General features: G+C 60.5%; 1 protein-coding gene across 2 annotated transcripts in view; it reads left to right on the top strand.

Moving 5' to 3' along the window:
• Window positions 1-837: 837 nt before the first annotated feature.
• AFAP1L1 (actin filament associated protein 1 like 1) overlaps window positions 838-20,217 on the top strand; it is a 25,896-nt gene continuing 6,516 nt past the window's right edge. Inside the window, exons 1-11 of one of the 2 annotated variants that reach the window (XM_075766796.1) lie at window positions 838-925; window positions 15,240-15,368; window positions 15,852-15,935; window positions 16,295-16,392; window positions 16,538-16,649; window positions 17,030-17,128; window positions 17,835-18,046; window positions 18,414-18,593; window positions 19,327-19,413; window positions 19,678-19,771; window positions 19,917-20,069. In XM_075766796.1, the coding sequence (XP_075622911.1) occupies window positions 910-925; window positions 15,240-15,368; window positions 15,852-15,935; window positions 16,295-16,392; window positions 16,538-16,649; window positions 17,030-17,128; window positions 17,835-18,046; window positions 18,414-18,593; window positions 19,327-19,413; window positions 19,678-19,771; window positions 19,917-20,069 (1,264 nt within the window). In that variant the 5' untranslated portion in view covers window positions 838-909. Of the gene's footprint in view, window positions 926-15,238; window positions 15,369-15,826; window positions 15,936-16,294; window positions 16,393-16,537; window positions 16,650-17,029; window positions 17,129-17,834; window positions 18,047-18,413; window positions 18,594-19,326; window positions 19,414-19,677; window positions 19,772-19,916; window positions 20,070-20,217 lie in introns of those variants that run through there. The other variant, XM_075766797.1, reaches the window with a different exon arrangement.

The following is a 20,217-nucleotide window of genomic DNA, read 5'->3' as shown; positions in this document are numbered from 1 at the left end:
ACATTTCTGTCACAGCCTGCTGTCCCCAGAAGAGGGCTCAGCTGCAGTCCTGAGGCCAGGAGAAATTGGTGCCAGGAGTCACTGCCCCTACTGCCACACGCTCTCCACGTGCAGGACGGTCCCTTGCACATCCCACGAGTGTCCCAAGCCCAGGTGTCCCCTGAGGTCTTTGTTGGGGAGGGACAGTGATGATGGCATGAGCACCATGGCCAGACAGAGGCCGGGCATGTGAGGGACGCTGGGAGGGAGCAGATACGAAGGGGTTTGGGTAGGGTGGGGGAGCAAGGGGCAGCACGGGGGAAGCGGGGAGTGAGGGGGTATAGGGGCACTGTGCTTGCTCAGTGGGTGTGCCTTTGGGGGGGGGGGGCTTGGTTCTGGCTCTTTGCCCAAAGTGAAGTTGCCCAAACCAACAACCCCTGAGGGCAGGTGGAGGTGGCCTGCTCCGGACCCCCACCCTCCATGGGGGGATCTCCGGGTGCTACCAGTGCTGGGGATGGAGCCAGCACCTGGGGGAGACGCACGCCCTGTGTAGGGCAGCACCAGGGTGGGACACGCACACCCAGCACCTGTAGGAGATGCACGGGGCGGGGGGGTGCACCCCGGGACACCCTCAGCCGTGCAAAGGGGGGGTGGGGTGGAGGGATGTGGGTGCTGCAGGGCTGCACACGGACGGGGGTTAATGGGGACAAACTTTCCACCCGTGCTGCCGGCGAGGACACCTCCAGATGATCTCTCGGTGCCGTGCCGTGCCGTGCCGGTGCTCGGCGCTGCCGTGCACAGAAGGGAGGGGCGGATGAAGTGATTGGCCGCTCCGAAGCTGAGACCCGGCCCCGCCGGGCGGCTGCTACCGGTGACACTCGCCCGCCCGCGCCTCCCGGGGCGGCCGGTGCTGCCCGCGGCTCCGGGACCATGGACCGTCTCAGCGGTAAGTGGGAACGGGACGGGACCGGGACGGGCATCCCCTCTCCCCGCCGTGCCGGGCGTGCTTAAGCACGCCCGGCACGGCGGGGAGAGGGGATGCCCGTCCCGGTCCCGGGGGGGGGGCTGGGGGTCGCGCATCCCTTCCCAACCGAGCGGGTGCAGCTCACCGGACTGATGTGGGACCCTGTCCGGAGGGTGCCTTTGCCCTCCCCCCCCCCCCCCTCCCCGCCCCAGCCAGCCCTGCGGCAGGGCCAGTTGGGACACAAACTGGTACCAGTTTCCCTTTGCTGGTCAGATGGGTGAAAAACCAGCGGTTTGTAAGCAAGTCTGTGGGGTGTAAGCACTTGTTAGGGGAAATTATGGTCGTAGAAAAGGAGGTGACTCGTGTTTCCAGATGCAGCTGATTGGATCCGGAGAGTTTCCCCAGCTGGGGAAGATGCCGGTGGTCTTGTAAAGCCATGGAGGGCCTGATCCCCACCCTGCTGAGAAGCGGCTGCGTTCCCACGTGTGTGATTCCCGCCTGCAGCTTGTGGCATTGGGCTCACGTAGCTGTTAGACTTTGACCTGGGATATGAATAAACCTGCCAGGGCTTTGGGCCAACTTTGCAGAGAAGGTCCTGGCTTTCTGCAGGGGCTGGTACGTCCCTGGATGGGAGCAGAGGAAGGCTTTCAGGGGAATTGCTGCTTGCTGCTGCAGAATGGTGGCCTAGGGCTGCAGAGGAGGAGCAGGTGGTGACATGGTGTACTACGGGGGTCCTGGCCCTTGACCGGTCCTAGGAGGTGCTGCAGCAGCACCAGCCAATAATGATAACAGAGGGGCCAGGGGCATTGCTCCAGCTCTGTGGGCTGCGACCATTCTGAAGTCCCAGCGTGGTTCAGGCAGCGCTGCATCTGCAGCTCTGGGTCAGCATCAGAAAGACCTTGAGGGTCAAGAGTTCCCCTTCCCAATGTAAAAGGATGGGGTGGTGTTTCTGCAGTGAAAACGCAGCATGAGTTCGACTCTCGGGCTGCAGCTCGCAGTGTCAGTGCTTGGAGTGCAGTGTCAGTGCCCAGCGGCCTGGGAGGGGACAGGGACAGGGATAGCCTTCCCCCATGGCTGTGGCTTGCCCTGCCTGCCAGCCAGACAGGGTGGCTTTGCCAGCTCTGAAGGAGGGTGAGTGTTGTCAACGATACGTGATGCCAGAACTGTCCTTCAAGGTCCCATAGGACCTCACTGATGGGGACAGGGCAGAGCAGAGGGTCTCAGCTTCCCTGTTCTCTTGCTGTGCGAGCTGGTGGGAGGCTACCCTGTTTGCATCCCAGCCCACCCCCAAAACCGGGACCTCACCGCAGGGAAGGGCAGGAGGTGCCCAGTACACTGCAGAAACCATCCTGAAACATTGTGGAGACGGGCCTGGGCATGGTGCTGCTGCTCCACAGGCTAGCCCTGCCAGGGGAGAGCCACTCTACTGTTTTATCTGCCTTGCTGGTGCCTTCTATGGTAGCAGCAGCAGTGCCTGCCTGCTTTGCTCTGAGCGCTTGTAATGAATTACTGTTGGCACCTGGATGGCTCTTTGCTAATGTAAACCTCCTCCAGACCCTCCTGTTCATCTCCCAGAGCCGCTGGATCCCTCTGGGGGCTGTGGCCCACAAAGGGAAGGTGTGGGGGTCTCGCCAGGCTCCCTTCCCTAGTGCAAGGGGTGCTGAGTCCAGTGGTGGGCAGGAGCTCGGTGCCCCGTTCCCAGCCTCTGCCTGCTCTCTGGCAGCCCCTTTCTTCACCTGGAGTTCCGCTCAGCCCCTGTGTGTATCTTGACTTGTTCTTGCTTTATGATCCGCCAACTTCTTCATCCCCTTCCGTGCTCCAGCTGAGCCTGCTGCCTTTCCTGGCAGGCTGGGCAGCACCCGGTGTGGGGCTCACCTCTACACCAGCAGCTAACCAGGGGAATCGGTGCTGTGGGCTGATGGTGGAGTTGTTTCAGGTTGCGCTGATGGAGGAGTGCGTGATTTGGGAGGTGGTCTGTGCCAAGAGCCTTTACTCTAGCAGGGCTGTGCTCGCACATGGCTTCTCCTTGTTAGTGACTCTTCCCTGACCTTTTGCGCCACCAGAATTTAGGTCCTGCACCAAACTTATCTGGGGTCTAAATCCAGAAAAGCCAGTGGAGATGTGTCAGGGATAAACTTGGCTCCAGCTTGCCCACAGGAATGGGGAGGCAGCGGGGTTGGTGGGAGGGAGCCCGGATCATTCCTGACCTGCCGCCTGCAAGCTGGCGGCAGGAATCCCGCCCGCCCCACGCACGTAGCCCGGTGCAAGGGGGTGCAGAGTGGGTGCGAAACCCAGACCGGGCCAGCTGTTAGCACGCCAGGCAAGTGCCGAGCTCTCCCCCGCATTGCAGCCATTCCTTCCGCTGGAAACTCAGCTGCCTGGGGCCAGGGCCCGGCCTGTTTATAGCCAGGAGCGTGCAGGGAAGGGGGCTGAGCCCACCGCGGGCTGCCCCAGCCCCACCGTGCGGGACAAAGAGGGGTGGGAAGGTGGCCCCAGGGATGCTGATGCCAAGCGGAGCAGGGAAGCACTGGAGTTATATGCCTCTTTGTATCTTCTGATATCCTTCTACGTGCAACACTGCCCTTAACTGGGGCGATGGCCTCGTTGTAGGTATTGGATCCCAGTTGAAGCCAGCCTGGCTGCTCCAGCTGGGACACAAACTGCCCTGCCCTGCACGTCGCAGGTACCTGCTGCGACCCGCACTGCTGGAGAGGGGAAGGAGCGGGCTGGTGTCCTTACTGACTGCTGCAGGGGTAGTGTCCTCCAGCCAGGGACTCTGGGGACTGTCCTATCTGCCTGGGCTGTCTGGAAAACCTGCCTCTTTCCCGCGTTTGCTCTTGACCTGGAAATGTTGTTTTCCGGTGCAAATGTGCTGAGCTGCGAGGCTGACGCGCCCTTTGCTATGGAGCAGCGCTGAGCCCCAGTGTGCCTGAAATTGTCTCGCCTGCAGCTGGCTGGCAGTTCTCATCCCAGCCCAGGAAAACTTTGTTTAAGGTTTTGAAGAAGTTGTCTTATCCCAAACAGTGGGAAGGCTTTTCAGAAGAGGACAGGGAGTGAAAACTGGGCTAGACCCAAGATTTGCCTGTTGTTCAATAGCCAAGTAACTTGCTGGGGACAGGAGATAACGATTTAGCAGAGCGAAGGCTTGAAGTGGTTTCTGGCATCCCAGGCTCATGTCCTACCCCCTTAACCCTTCCCTACACCAGCTACTATCTAGTCTGGCACAGCTAAAGTTCTCTCCTGAGGAACATGCATCTCCTCCTGCATATAAGGAACCTTAAAATAATGGCACAGCTGTCAGTCCTGCAAAGTATCTATTAAACGTCACTCTTCCAGGGCAGCAGCAGAACAATTGGGTTGGAAACCTCCCAAGGAGCTCTGCATTGTCTCTGCCAGCCCTGCTCTGCCACCGCGCAAACAAGGGGCTGGCACCCCCTGCCAGGCACCCGCGGGATGAATAGAGCAGGTCCCACCACCCGTGGGGAGGGCATGGAGCAGCCACCAACAGCCTGCCTTTCATCACCCCACGGCGCTAAGAGTTGCGGCACTCGGGGAGCTCATGTCTCTCTGCAGACACTGCGCCAACAATCTGCAGCCTCTGCAGTGGGGAAGGATGAAAACACCTTCTTTTGGCCTCCCTCCCCCAGGCTTCCCCCATGGCACGGCTGCTGCAGCCCCCTCCATTTTTGCTCCTGATACGCATCCCATCGCATCAAAGGCAGGCTCTTTGGCAGGCAAGGGAGAACGCTGACATTTCGTAACAGTTTGGAACGAAAACAGATCTTTGCTGCAAGGGGTTTCCATGCTCAAAATACTTTTTTTTGAAGTGGGTTTCATGTGCATGTGATCCTGGAAGTGATAGGAGGGAGCTCTGGGAGATGCTGGTATGCTCTGATCGCTGGCAATTAGCAGGAGATGTGTAAGGAGCAGCTTTAAGAATGGCTTTCGTTTTCCTCTGGGTTTTTTTTGGACACCAAACCCACCCAACTTGGTGACTGGGGAACAGCCCCTTCTAGGCTCCTTGTCCCGTGGGTTCAGCCTCCCATTTTCATGGGGTCCCAGCATCATCTTGCACTTTGGGAAACCGAGGTTGTGAAGGACAGAGCCAGGAATAGAAGTTATGTAGCAAGAGGTTTGATAGCTGGTTTTTGTGTCCTGGATTAAAAGCAGATACAGTGAACCAGTCCCGGCACTGATGGAGCCATCGGCAATAACCAAAGCAGTTGCATCTTCCCCTGTGCTCAGGCTTGTCAGCTTTCCTGCTGGGATAAACTGGCTTTCCGCCTCTCCACCCCCGCCCCGCAGGGGTTAAGCGTGTAGGAAATGCTGTCGGCCGGTGGCCTTGCTGCTGCACCTGATGCTCCCGGCAGAGCTGGGCAAGGAAAGGAAACGGAAGGGCTGTTCTCAGCTGAGAAAATACGCTTATCCTGCTCTCCGAGGATCCTCCGGGGCAGCACAACCCCGGCCCCTGAGCACAGAGACCCCCCTGCCATGCCCTGACCGCCCTGGGAGCATCACTGTCCCGCAGGGACAGGGCTGGGGTGGCCACTGAGTGGGTCCCAACCCCCACCCTGGGCAGGGCAGACTCGTGCCTGGTGCAGCTCCCAGACTCCTGGGCATTGCCGGGGTGGAGGCAGGGATGCCCACAGACACCTGCTAACACAGGAGGCTGGGTGCTGGGCACTTGTCTTACTCCCCCTGACTCCACAGGGATATTTCCCCCATAGGGAATCTGTGGTTTCTCCTCCCACCGCCTCTGAAAAGAGGCATCTGCATTGTGCAATGTGGCTGAAAGCATTCTGGGAAGCGGAGCTGGCTGGTGGCTAATCCACCAGCTCCTTCCTGCAAATCCTGTGTCCTCCCTGCCCACGCCCTGCTAGGTAAGGGTCCTGTACCCTCCTCTGCTTCCAAGGGTCCAGGCACAATCTACATCGTGTGACTTTTCCTCCTAGAAACACGTAACAGCCCTGCCAGCCTCCCCACATCTTGCTCCTGTGGGTTGGGTATCGCATCCAAGATGTTTTGGATCTTGGCTTCGGTGAAAGGGGATGCACAGGACATGGAGAGCAGCCTTCTGGGATGCAGAGAGCTTTCTACTCCCATCAGTGGGGCTGGGGTGTCCATTTTGGAGATTTGGGGGCCGGAGAACCCACCTGGCCCGGGGTGGTGATGTGGCCGTGCCTGCCTGGGCACTGGGCGGTGGGGAGAGCATGCCCATGGGACAGCCATCCTCAGCACTGGGGTGCTGAGTCAGCCGGTTTCCCACTACCGTACCTGCAATTAGCTGTAACTCCTGCTGTCCTGGAGGCAGAGGTTTGGTGGAGACAGAGCGCTACAGAGAGGCGAGAGCTTCAGGTACCCCCAGCTCTGAGCTAGCTGCATTGGGAAGGTGCAACCTGGGGAGGCTTCCCAGTGCTCTGCCCATTGCAGGGGTGGGCAGATGCCTGTGGCACCGGTCGTGGGGCCTCTCCCGGTGTCGGAAGGGAGCCTAGGCCAACCTGCTGCTCCCTACACTGCGGAGTTTGTTTGGAAAAGGCCAACGCCAAAATTTTGGTTGGAGAAAATACAGTTTATTCTGGGTTCTGACTAATCCTAACACCTCCCCTCTGCCTGAAGCTTGTTTTTTATACATTACTCAGCAGGTCTCACCGCTGCCTGACTATTCCTTTAAAGGGCATCTCAAACCTCTCTTTTTCATTCATTATTTAAACGTGTTCTCCAGCCAGCAGCCTCCAAGCCCTGCTCCCAGGCTGGCCCGGTGGAGCATCCTGCCACCCGCCCGCTGAGGCTGGCACCCAGTTTTGAAATGTCACCTGGAAGCGCTGAATCTGGTCCACACAGAGCTAATTGGGTTGAACTGTGGCTGGAAACAACTTGTACCTGGGGTTGGGAGCCCCCCCCGGGGTTCAGGGGGCAGAGGGAGGAGGCTGCCTGTGCTCTGCCTGAGCAGGGTCACTCGGCAATATCTCACCTGGGTGCTTTTATTTGCTCAACTTCTTGTCGTGTTCAGCAGTAAGAGAGGGTGATCCCAACCCCCCCTTCTCCTCTGGGGTGGGAGCAGCTGGAGCCTCTTTGGGTTAGAGGGATAAAGTTTGCTTTTGGTGAGCTAAAGCAAACCACCACAGTCTTCCCCAGGAGGCGGAGAAAGGGCAGCTAAGCCCTCAGTGGAGGGGGAACAAGGTGGTTATCTGCCTGGCTCACAGGGGATGTTTGCGGATGATTTAATCAGCCTGTTAATTATTACCTGCACCGCTCCTGAAGCTGCTCTGCTTTGATGCAAGCTGCTTCGAGGAAGGACATACCCTGCAGCCCAACAAGGGCTGCCCCAGGGGTTTCCTCTTCTCCAGAGAGCCTCTGCCCCTCTGATGCCCCGCAGCATTATCGGGGGCTGCCTGGGGAGGTGACACCCCTCCATGAGTCACTGCCCAAGGGACTGGGGTGCCGAGCAGAGCAGGCAGGGTGAGGGTGCTGCAGCCCTGGGCGTGCAGTCGCTGCCGCTGAGGGAGAGATTTTCCACCCGCAGCCACACTCTGAGCGTGGGCATCGCCAGCAGAGCCTCGACCCAGCTTGGGGCTTCACGGCAGGGCAGCACCCCTCCCTCTGCAAGGGTACCCCACCTCTCCCTCTGGCAGGGCACTGGGTGGGAAGGGAACCACCATGATCCCCTCGTTCTCCGGTTGGTCCTTTAATCCGGTTATATGGAGAAGAGGCTTGACTGGCCCCCCAGCAGCGAGCGATGCTTTCTGCAGTGTGTGACCTGGTAGGGGCATGAACACAGGTGATAATCTTTGCCCTGTGCAAGTTCTGTCAGCCTGTAATTATGCTTCTCTCTATTCAGGACTCCTGTTTTCATGTGTAAGACTGCGGGGAGGATGTGAAACTGTTTCTTCTTCAGAAAAGAGAGCATCGGGATGGGGTGTTTGGGGTCTTGCTCCTGCGGCTGATTCCCTCGTGTCCGCGCTCTTGGCATTGGCTGGGTATGCTGCGCAGAGCACCAGCCCCGGGTTTGTGCCGCTACTCCCCTCTCCGCTTTTTTGGGGGTGGCAAGGACTCCGATAAACTGCTTTGGCACCACAGAGGGGCAGGCTGAAGCAGGAGGGCTTGGGGAGAGCCTGGCTGAGAGGGCGGCTCTGCCACTCTGCCCCGGGTTGGACTGGCTGCTGGGGTGGGTGAGTGGCTGGGAGCAAGGCCATGCGATAAGGCTTTCTGCAGAGCTATTTATACTGGGGAGATGAGCTGCTGCTGGCAAAGGCACGGGGCCAGACGCAGGACCCTTCACACAAGCACCACTGAAAGCGGCTGAGCTGGCCGTGCCGGGAAAGGAATCCCCCCCCGAGCTGCTGTCAGCGTTGGGGTGTGTGTCTGGAGCTGATGGGGAAGAGATGAAGGAGGCTCAGCAGACACAGCCAGGGCAGCCTTCTTGCTATTTCACCTCTCTGGTTGCTCATCTCCCCCTCTCCCAGGGCTGGAGTGGGACGGAGGGGCCCTGCGGACCCTCGCGGGCTCCTTCGTGTAAGGAGAGAAGCCAGCGGGTGACTGTGCCCAGAGGGAGAGCTGGCGGGGGACCTTCTGTCCTCTTGAGCAGGCAGGTTTCATGTTCATCTCCTGGGATTGATTTTCTAAGGTTATCAGCTGAGGATATTAGTTACTGTAAGGCCATGATGATGAGATCCTCAGGAGACGTGCGTCTCTGCCCTGCCTGCTGCAGCCTGGCTTGGTGGGGCACGAGGTGTGTGTGGGGTGGTGGGGAGGCAGCGGGGAGGTGCCGGGACTTTGGGGGATAGGTCAGAAGGTTTGAGGTCACCTTGTGCTCTGCAACGCTCGGGGGTGCTGAGGTGTCTGAGCTGGGAGCCACTGGGGTCCTGGGCTAATGGCAAGGGGGTTAATCACAGCGAGGGGTGGGAAGAGGTGCTGGCTGGGGCAGTTGGAGAGCCAGGGAGGGTGGGGGGCTCCCAGCCATGCAGGAGCCAGCCCCAAGTACTCAGGCTCCTGCTGACATTGTTGGATGCCGAGTCAGAGGCGCTCCCCCCATCCGCCCCACTCAAGGGGCCCTTGTTTCCAGGGAGGAGATGATTCATGTGCATCGAGTGGCCCCTTAGCAAATCTTCCACTGTTATGGGATGTTGTCAGAGCTCAAGTGTAATCATTAATGGTTGGCTTTTCTCTAAAAACCCTCCGGGCTGGAGCACACCAAGTTGCTCCATAGCTGTACAGACAGCCACACTTGAAGGAGGAGGTACTTCCCAGGCTGGTGGGGCCAGGAACGCCAGCCTGTCCCAGTCATCCCAGTTTGCCCCACACCCAGGTGGTGATGGCTGGTCGGGAAGCTGAGCCTGGCTGGCAGAGATGCCCTGCTCGCCCCTGCTGCCTCCCCGGGGGCTGAGTGCTGCCCTTCTCCTGCCTGCTTGGCTGGGTGCTCCTCCTGCCTGCTTGGCAGGGTGCTCCTCCTGCCTGCACCGGAGGAGCGGTGGCCGCAGGCAGGGTGCGGGCAGGCGGCAGTCTGTCCTCCTGTCTTCTGCACAAAGGAACAATTCTGGGAGCGCTGCGCCACCCCCGCCAAGGCACTTCCTCACCGGCTGCGTGCCTGCCTCCTCCCCATCGGAAAGAAACCTTCTCAGGAATGGGAACAGGAACAGCCCCGGGAGATCAGCAAAGAGCTCAGGAGGACATGGTCTTCCTCAAGGAGCAGCAGCAGGGGAAAGCTGGCCCCACCAGGGTGGGAAGCAGCGAGCTGGGGCTGGAGGAGGCTGCCAACACCCACTTCAGGCATCGCCCCTCTGGTGATGCCCGCAGCCTGTGCTGGGGCAGGAGGAAGCTGGGGGCAGGCAGCAAGGTATGGAGGCACATCCCGGTGCCCAGGTGTCTCTTGCAGGCACCCCAACATTGGCCCATGCAGAGGGCAGAGTGGTTTATCTGCTGCAAGCAACTCCTCCAGCTGCGCTGTGTCTGTTTGTCCCGCAGGGTGGGTGACCTCCCTCCAGGGCTCCTCCTGGGGCTTGGGGCGTCTCCACTGCCGTCACTGGGTGCTGGGGTAGCCCCTGGCTGTGCCCCCTTCCCTGGCCCGCACCCCACCTATTTATGGCATCCCAGGAGCTATAAACATTTGTTTACTGCTGGTGGCAGCTCTAAGCAGCCCTCCGCAGGCAGAGTGTCCCAGGGCCCTGCCTCCACCAACAGGAAGGATTTATTTTTGCTTGGCTTTTATTTTAGCTACAAACAATGGCCGTCACTCCCAGCATCCGATTTCCCCCCGGCCCCCCTCGCCCCCAGCCTTCACCTGGCGCAGGAGGAAGCGTGTCCAGGGGCAGGCAGAGGACAGGAGAGCTGTGGCCGCAGGACAGGGGGTCCCCGTGCATCTCTCACTGCAGCAGCCTCACAGCATTACGGTGCTGTGAAACAGCATCTCCCCTCCCTGGGGCTCTCTGTCAGGCTGCAGACTGGCTTTGCTTGGGGTGACAACTCCACATGCATTATCTTATCTTTCCCCCTGCAAAAGCTGGGTCTGTATTCCAGGAAACTCCTGCTTTGGCTTGGCCAGAGCCTCCTCTTCCTCCTCTTCCTCATCTCTGCAGGTTGCTGGAGCAAGACCTGACTTTCACTCCGGTGACAGAGCAAAGGCCAGGGAGGGGGAGATGGGTTCTGCAGCTGCAGACTATGCCCAGACCCTTATCTCCGCACTGTGGAAGCAGGTCCCCAAAGGGGGTCTAAAAATAGAGCTGGCCTGGGTGCAAGGTGGAGACAGACAGTGGGGTGCTGGAGGGGACACAGCTTCTCTGCCAGCGTCGTGCTTGGTGCTGCTTCTAGGGCAGGCTTTGGCAGCAGAGGAAATACTGCTCTCTTGTTCTGAACACCAGCAGCGTCCTGGTGCTGGTCCCCTGGCTCACCGCATCCCAGCAGAGCTGCCCTGCGTCCCCCCAGCCCATCCAGCCTGAGTTAGCTAATGCTAAAGCCATCTGCTGCCACAGCTCCTGGCCCTCCCAGGCTCAGAGGCCTCACTGACAGCTCCCCATTCCACTGCGGCAGCGGGACAGGCTGCAAACCTGGAGAGGAATGAGTTTGCAGGAGGGGAGGCTGGCGTCGCTCCCTGTCCCGAGATGCCTGCATCTGAAGCCTGAGCCCAGCGAAGCGGTGCAATCCTGCAGGATTTCGGTTGCAAGAGAAGCCCCAGAAGAAACCAGCAGGTGGGACCCATTTGTCAGTGCCAGAGGCAGATGCGAAGCTGGAGGTGTCCCATGAGCAAGCGGTGGCTTGATGGGCGGGGGAACACCGAGTCCTTTCTCGGCTGTGTCACTGTGGCCACTCTGTCTGCCGCCTTCCCCCCAGGAGCCCTTTGATGTCCTGCCGCTGCCTCCATCCCCAGGCTCCCTGGTTTCACACCTCGGTCGCCACAGCCCTGAGGGCAGGGCTTGTGCACCGACACCAGCACCCGTGCGCCCACCCCCGGCACATGAGCCCGATCCCCTGCCCACCGCAGTGTGGGCACGGACACGGGCTGGTGCAGGGTCTCTACTCGCTCCTGCCAGCTGTTGCAGAAGTAATGTGCCAGTCCTTGCTCGCCGAGTGACCTTGGGTCGGTCACATCTGCACCCGCTGCCCTCCACGCAGCAACCCTGGAGCGATCTCCCCTTGCTTCCTGCAGCCACCCCATTAACCTCATTTAGGCTGGGAGCCGAACTAGCGTAGGAAATGAATTCCTTCCCTTCCTCCACAACGCCGAGCAGAGGCTCAGCTCAGCGAGCCGTGCGCCCTCCTGGGATCACAGACCTCTTTGACAACCCCCCCTCACCCCCCCTTGTATTTTGGAGGATGTTTAACAAGGGAGACGGAGGGGACAGCTCAGCTGGGGGGGAAACAAAGGCGCCTTCAGTGCTCGCCCCGCGCCATGCTTCGTGCGTCCCGGCTCAGAGCTGGCGCTCGAGGCGTTGCTGATGAGCTCACCCGCCTGCCATGCTGGGTGACAAACCTCACTGATCGGCTGCTCTCGCTTCTCCTGTGCAGCAGGGTCTCCTCGTGCCCCTCACCACGCACGCTGCCTGCTTCGTCACTATTAATAGAAATGTGCTTGCCCTTTTGCCCTCCACTGGTCCGAAGCCTTGACACAGGAGCTGGTGGCTGTGATGGGAGATGCCCTACAGGCAGGGGATGGGGATGCTGGTGAGCACCATGGCCTAGGTTTCGGTGTGCTGCGGGAAGCTGATGTAGGGTGTGTGCGTGGTCCCCATCTCCTCCGTGGGAGCTTACGGCCCACTGAGAGCCAGCTGAGCTGGGGCAGCAGGAAGATGGGTAAGTGTCTCCCTAGGTGCTTGCAGGTGCTGGGTGGACAGGGGGACATCTTTCTTTTTGTCCCAGCTACTTCCTCACTAGCCCCATATCCCACCAAGCCCTGCAGCTGCATCCTGGACAAGGCAGGGGAGGATGTCTCACCTGGAGACCACCACTGCATTGCTGAGCAGGAGCCTGCTCCCATCCTGCCTGAGCAGTGCTCTGCAAACACCCCAGGGAGGATCTGGCCCTTTTCCCTCCCTTCCTGCCTCTACAAAGAGAAGGCCATGGGAGCTGAGTGCTTACCCTCGCTCATCACACACACGGGGCTCTCGCGTGGCCGGAGCTGGTCCCTACCCCAGGAGGTGCATGCTGGAGGGGGGCAGCGAGTGGACCATCAGCAGGACCTGGGTCCCCTGGCTGCCTGCTGGCTGTGGAGTTTCTTTTGCTCAGGGAGCAGGAGTCCTGCTCCCCCTGTGATTGCCCTCTCTTTCCCTACAGGCTGGGGGATGCTGCCAGCTCCCCAGGCTTGCTTGTTCCTTCTGGGGCTGTGCTGAGGCTTCTCCCCCTGCCTGGGGGCTACCTGTCCTGGTTTGGCCTGCCCACAGGAGGTGGGTGCTGGCAAAGCCACCCTTGGTGAAAGGGCTGAGGCTGCTGTTTAGCTTGGCACTGGGGAGGGAGGAGGAAGCAGAAGGTCTGCGGAGATAGAAGCTGGGATTGCAGGAAGAGGCTTGTGAGCTGCATCCTGCTTTGTGTCCTGGGGAGGCAGCGATTTGGGGCAGGGCACGTTGTCTCCTTGCCTAAGGGCTCGTCTTGGCCGGGCGCTGATCTGTATCAACCTACCCGTGTTGGGTTCCCCTTCAGCCAAAAAGCTTTGAAAGAGCAGTTGGTTTTACCGTGCTTTCCCTGCTTAAGGCAGCAGTGCCTGCCTGGTCCCAGGGGACTCACTCTGTGCTCCGGGCCACGGCTCATGGGGGTGGAAGGTGGGCACCCAAAATACTGGGTCAAACCTGTAGCAACCCAATTTTTGATGGGTGTTGGGCAGAGTGGATGCAGTGTTTGGATAGGGCCCAGCAGAAGCTCGTTAAAGAACATGAGTAATAAGAATCCCAGCAGTAGCACAGCATCCTGCCCTTCCCCTGGGAAATACGCCCCGTGCCAGCCCTCGCTGCTGCCCAGCTCTGCTTTGCTGGGGCCCTTCCCCTGGCAGAGCTTGGAGGGTCAGTGGTGGGGATGGGTACAGCAGTGTCCCCAGTGCTCCCTCTTGCCAGGGCACATGTTCTTCCCTCCTTGCAAACCATCTCCATCAGTCAGCACATCCGAGCTGCCTCTGCAGTCACCTCTGGCCTCTCCTCCTGTCCCTGGAGACCCAAAGCCAGCTGCACGCTGCCCCAGCTGTGCTGTGATCACGTTTGGTTGCTGCCAAGAGAAGGGATCCTGCTCATGCTTGCGCTGGAAGAAACAGCAGCTTTTTTCTCCCACCGTCTGTAGCTTCCGGAGTTGCAGGTTTGCTGCTGTCCCTGAACTTGGCCTCTCCAATGCGGGCCATCTCCTGCAGGCGCAGGAGCTGCCCTGGATGCCAGTGGAGCTGGACAGGTACATGGTCCTGGGTGTAAAACAGGAGCTTGGCTTTGGATCCAGCTCAGTTTTGTCTTAGCCTGCTCAGAGGAGATAAGACATAGGAAGAGACCTGGGATGAAGATGTCGGTGCACGTGCAGAATTGGGTGTGTGGGAATTTATGAGAGATTTGGAGTCCATCCTTCCCATCTCTGGCCGACGCTTTTTCCCAAAGTTGTCAGTCAGCTACTGCCAGGACCATAAGTACTGCTCTCAGTGATGATTTTATTTTGTAGTCCTGCTCTGATATGCAAACACCCAAGTGTTTTTGGAGCTTTGCTGCATGGGTAACCCCGCAGCTGCAGTGCGCTTTTGCTTCATAAAAACTAGCCCATGAATCACCACATCAAAGAGAAGACCGACATTTTCATGTGTTGTGCCTGTAATGGTGATTTGCAGCGAATTCTCTTTTCCTGCTCTTTGCTGGGCTCTCCCCATCTCTCCTGCCTGGCTCTGTCTGCCAGGCTGATGCTGTGTTCGGGTGCAGTGGCAGGTGCCGGGATCTTGCAGAGCAACGGGGAAGCGGATGAGCGGTGACTTCTGGTGCGGTTTCTCTTTGCCAGGACTTCAGCTGCTCTAACCCTCTTGACCGCCTCTGGGGCCGCGTGTGTTGGACCGAGGCTCAGCTAACACAGAGCCGGGTGGGGAGAGCCCCTCCTGTGCTGCAGTCCCTGTCCCCTCCCTGGGCACCTCTCAGACCACCGGTGTGGGGCAGGGACTGGCCCTTGGGGCAGTGACTCCGTGCCTGGAGGGAAGAGTGGGGTGGCCTTGGAGCGGTGTGGGTGAGCTGGAATGATACAGGGGAGGAGTGGCAGCAGGGCAGAGGAGCTGCTGTGGGTGAGTGTGGGGAGGAAGGCTCTAGCCTGCATATGGGGACCCTGTGGAGGTGGCACTGAGCTGGGAGGTCACGCACGGTCTGAGTGCAGCAGGGGAATATGAATGTCCCCCAGCAGGCGAGGCGCGGGGGGACATTTCCCTGGGCAGCATTGCCAGGTGGCTCTGGAGATGGCATCCAGGTTTCCGTTCCTTCCTTCCTTCCTTCCTTCCCTCCATTACCCCGTGCCCATCACAGCGAGGGGGCACCACCAGCAGAGATGGACTGTTGGGCAGACAGAGGTGTAGTTTTATCTGCATGGAAAATATGCGTGCCGAGAGCCCTTTGATAGCGATCCAGTAGCCCTGCAGAGCTGGTGTTTCCGTTCATGGGCTCAGCAGGCTGCATCCCAGCGTCTGCGTGCACGTGGAAGAGCCTGTGCACGGAAGGAGCACGTGTGCACTTAGCAAACGCTGCCTGACCTGTGCTGGGCCAGCTGGGAAAGACCCCTATCCTGGGGTCTTCCACACATTCTAGCCCCTTCTGCCTTGTCTTAACCCCAACACCTCCCTGGCTGACGGGCTTTTTCCTGCTCCCCCCAGTGCTGGACCAGCTCCTGCCAGAGCTCAGCGTCTTGCTCAAACTGCTGGACCATGAGTACCTGAGTGCCACCACGCAGGAGAAGAAGCTGGCTGTCTCCACCATCCTGCAGAAGCTGCAGCCACCCGCAGGTCTGCGTCCCACTCATGCCCGATGGCTGTCTCCAGGGGCAGTGGGTGTCCCCAGCGCCTGCTCAGCCCCCTCGGGGTGCTTTGCTCCCCACCTCGTTTCCCAGCTTCTCCCTGCCCCGGGCACGGGGGCTGGCGTCAGCCCTGCCGTGGCTGTGGGCGGGCTGCTCCCTGCGGAAAGGCTGCTTTGCAGAGGTCTTCCTGCCACCGGTTTCTGCTGAGCACAGGGGTTTCCGTGGGAAGGCCAGAACGGCTGTGCACCTGGGGCTTCACAGCGCTCCTCCTTTCCTGCCCTCCTGGGGGGGGCAGCAGCATCCCTCGGGGGCTCCTCTGTTCCCCAGGCGTCTGCTCTGGAGGAGTGCCCCAAGACACGGTGGGGTGGGCTGGCCCGTGTCCTTGGGTTTGTGTTTGCGGGGAGAAGGGGTGCCGGTGCTTGCCCCGGCCACCCTGTCCACCCCCAGGCTGAGAAGATCCCCTCGCTCCCAGGGAAGGACGTGGACTACATGTACGTCAACACAGCGTCCCTGAGCAACGGCACCAGTTTTGTGGAGTCTCTCTTCGAGGAGTTCGGTATGTGTGGCCAACCCGGAGTGACACCCGGGGGTCCCATTGGTGAATTCCTGGGGTCCCTGCTGACAGTGGGAGCTCTTGGGGTGCCCCAGGGAAGGAGGGTAAAAGCTGCATCCTTTTGCAGTGGGCACTGTCACCCCAGGTGCTTGCTCCCGCTCCCCTCAAGCTGCTTGGGGCTGGCCACGGGAAGTCCACGCACACCCTGGCCCAGCGGCATTTACCAAGCAGTGCCCATCTCCCAGCACCTTCCCAGCGAAGGGCCATGGGTGCTTGCCTTGGGGGCCCCTGGAGGGCATGGCTGGGGAGGCCAGCTCTGGGCTTTCCTGCTCCCTTCACCCTCTCCGCTTACCCCTGGGCAGACTGTGACCTGCGGGATCTCCAGGACATGCAGGAGGAGGAAGGGGACACTGGCGACAGCGTTGGCTTGGAGCTGGCAAGGAGCCAGACGGCAAAAGCCGTAAGTCCCCGAATGCCCACCTGCGACGTCTGCTCTGCACCTGCCCGGGGCTGGGACCCGTTCCTGTCCCTTGCCACCGTGGTAGCTGCTGGGACTCATCATCCTCTCTGCTGCCTGGCTAATGGCGGTGGTGTTTCTGCCGTAGGTTCCTGTGGACCCTGCTCCGCCGCTGCCCACCACTCCCCCGCCTGAGGATTACTATGAGGAAGCCCTGCCCCTGGGCCCCGGCAAGGCCCCCGAGTACATCACCTCCCGCAGTGAGTCCTGCTCTGCGGTGGGCAGGAGGGTGGAGGGAGCCTCGCAAGCTGCCCGCTGCATGCCCCCGCCTGCCTGGCAAAGCAGGCAGCCCTCGGCAGGCATGATGGCTCGTCCCAGGGAAGGAAACGTTGCTGTTCTCACCGGCATCGCTCCTGTCCCGCTTCCTTCCCACCCCGCTGCGCTGTTACTGCAAGGAGTTGTTTGCTGTGGCTCGACTGGGAAGGGGGTGATGGGGAGAGGCTGGAGCCATGGGGGCACCGATGCGGAGATGCCCTGGGAGGTGTGCTTTGCTCTGCCCCAGCTCACAGACTCGCTGCTCAGAGCATCCTTGGGGGGAACCAGGTGTAACAGCCCCAGCTGCCCTCTGCTTCCTCTGCAGACAGCTCCAGCCCCCCCAACTCCATCGAGGATGGCTATTACGAAGATGCAGACAGCAACTACCCCGTCACCAGGATGAATGGGGAGCAAAAAAACTCCTGTAGGTATCTGGTTGCCCTCACCGGGAAGGGGAGAGCTTTGGCAAAGTCCAGCCCCGAGATGGGGGCATGAGGGCTGGGCTGGGGGCTGGGGGGGTTGAGGCTGGAGGACCTCTCACGTGTCAGAGGCTGCTAGGCAAAAAGCAAGGAGTGTGGAGTGCTGTTTGTCATGCAAGCCAGAGCCCTCATGCTGCGGAAGGGACGTAATGGGTGCCGTGTCTGTCACCAGCATGGGGAAGGGGTGTCCCTGCCTACGCAGCTCTTGTGCCCTGCATCAGCTGCTTCTGCCCTGGCAGAGGAGAGCCGGGGCAGGGACACAACTGCAGAGCCCTGCTCCTCTGTGTCCCGCACAGGAGGTGTGGGGCAGAGGGCCGGCACGTGATCCTCTGTTGCAGATAGAAGGTTTAATCCAAGCTTTCAAAGTTTGAGGCTTTTAAAGAAATAAGCCAGCCCAGGGGTTTGGATAGACACACCTGGGACTGGCATTTCACCCGTGAGCATCCTGCCTGGTTTGGAAGGGAAGTGGAGATGGCTGGGATCATAACTCTGCTGTTTTCAGAGGCTGATGTGGAGTCCATCCACTGCAGCGCCCAGCCCAGGCTCTGTGCTGGAGCCCACCAGGCACCGGGACCCCTGGCAGCACTTGAGCGTGCCCAGCAGGCAGGGCCCTGGGGTGCCATTTGGGGTGACTCGCCTGCTTCCTTCCAGACAATGATTCGGATGCGATGAGCAGCTCTTACGAGTCATATGACGAGGAGGAGGAGGAGGGGAAGGGCCAGCAGCTGACACACCAGTGGCCGTCGGAGGAAGCCTCCATGAACCTGGTGAAGGATTGCAGGATTTGTGCTTTCCTGTTGCGCAAGAAGCGCTTCGGGCAGTGGGCCAAGCAGCTTACCATCATACGGGACAGCAAACTGCTGGTGAGCCCAGAGCTGGTGGGGGACAGAAACCCACTGGTCAGTTGGGAGGGAGGTTGGGTCCAGGCTGAAGAAAAATAGCACTATCCAAGCCATGACCCTGCCCCAAGGCTGCGACTGCCCTGCAGAGCATATGCATGGGCTGCCATCGCTTCCCTTGCAAGCGAACGGAGGGCTCCCCTCTTTTGGGACCCCACAGAGCGAAAGGGCACCCTGCAGCCCTCCACCACCGAGGCTGTTGCAGAGACTGAGCCACCTCCATCTGTGCCAGCTGTGAGGGACCCTGAGAGGGATGCCAGCTCTGCCTGGCACGGCAGTGGGACAGGCAGGTTTTGGCCAAGCCCTGAGTGGTTTCCTTTGCTTCTCCTAGTGCTACAAAAGCTCCAAGGACCGGCAGCCACACGTGGAGGTGCCCCTGGGCACCTGCAACGTCATCTACGTCCCCAAGGACGGGCGGCGCAAGAAGCACGAGCTGCGGTTCTCGCTGCCGGGGGCCGAGGCGCTGGTCCTGGCCGTGCAGAGCAAGGAGCAGGCTGAGGAGTGGCTGAAGGTACCATGGCTACCCCCTGCTTTGCCCAGGGGGGCACAGACTCTCCTTGGCATCCTACCTGGCTGAGGTGGGGAGGAGGCTGCCCTGGAAAAGGTCTTGCCCCGCTGGGAGTGGCAGGGGGCTTTGCTCCTGTCTCTTATCGCCTGGGGGTGGGCTGGCCAGCCACTTCCCAGGGCCTGGGCGTCTCCGGCGCTGATAGCCCCTGCGGGGTGGGGATGTTTGCTCTCCCCCTCCTCTTTCCCGTGGCCTTTTCCTGCCTTTGTTCAGGGGCAGGAGGCAGGGGCCATGGGGAAGGGGCCACGGGTGGGAAAGGAGCTTCTGTGCACGCCGCAAACCCGGCTGTCACCCCAAACGTGGGAGAACAGGGTCAGTTTACATGGCCTGGGCGATCCATGCTGTGCCTCCCTGTAAAACGGGGGGTCAGGAATTGTCCTGTGCTGGCAAGATGACTGTGCATCTTGGCACCAAAGCCCCTCACCACTGAGACCTCCAAAATCTCTGACAAAATCTGCAAAACTGGTTGCAGTTTTGAAGGGGCCACGGTGTGTGCAATCCCCCAGGCAAGCTGGGCTTGTGCCCAGAGCAGGGCTTGCTGTCCTGTCCTGCAGAGACAGGACCTCTCTCCCCGTGGTTCAGCCCAGCTCTGGTGTCGAGACGGGAGCGCGCTCAGCCAGGGAATGTAGCCCTGCCCCTCGGGTCCATTTTGAGCAGCTGCTGGGGGCTGTCTCCGCAGGTGATAAAGGAAGCAAGCAGTCCAGCAGCGGGTGGGATGGAAGCTCCCACCTCCCCAGTGATGCCGTGCAAGATGGACCTGGATAAGGTGATGGTTTGTAACCGCCCTGCCAAGGCGCTGCATGGGGCTGCTGCGGCCAAGCCTGGGGAATGGGAGAGCACTGAGCTCCCCGTGCTGCGTGGCATGGGGCGTCCTTCCCATCCCTGTAGGTCTGCAGGGCTTATAGGGCTCCCCCAGCGCTGGGGGATGTCCGAGCCCCAGGCAGGAGGGACGAAGGGCTGATAGTGGCCATCGCTGGGGGCTGTGCAGGGGGACACTGCTGACAGGGTGCCTGCTCCACTCCCCCCGCAGCGGCTGTCGCAGGAGAAGCACACCTCTGACTCAGACAGCGTGGCAACGGGTGAGACTGGCTCCCCAGCGATCCGCAGAGAGCCCGGCGAGCACGGTACGGCCCCTGCCCCAGCCAGGCGGGCTGTCCTCTGGCCGGCAGGGCCAGCTGTGTGCACCACAGCTGGGGAGCACCCTCTGCCAGCAAGGGGTGATGCCATGACATGCATCGGGGGCACACAGCTACCCTGTTCTCCTTCCAGGGAAAGGCAAAAAGAGTGGCTTGGCTGACTTGAAGGGCTCAATGAGCCGGGCAGCAGGGAAGAAAATCACCAGGATCATCAGCTTCTCCAAGAAGAAGCCTTCCCCCGAGGACACGCAGACCTCCTCCACCGAGGAGGATATCCCCTGCTGCGGTTCGTGCCGGCCGCTTGCGAGGGGCCAGGAGTGGTGGGGAGCTGGCATCCTTCCCTTCAGCCTGGCCATAGGGGGGACAGGTGGGGGTAAGGGGCAGCGGGATGGGGGCAAGGTCACCAAGATGATGGAGAGCTGTGACACTCCCTT

This window comes from Balearica regulorum, chromosome 14 (genome assembly GCF_011004875.1).
Source record: "Balearica regulorum gibbericeps isolate bBalReg1 chromosome 14, bBalReg1.pri, whole genome shotgun sequence".
NCBI classification, from domain to species: domain Eukaryota; kingdom Metazoa; phylum Chordata; class Aves; order Gruiformes; family Gruidae; genus Balearica; species Balearica regulorum.
The sequence above is the reverse complement of the archived record's forward strand: the minus strand, read 5'-3'. Positions and strand labels throughout refer to the sequence as shown.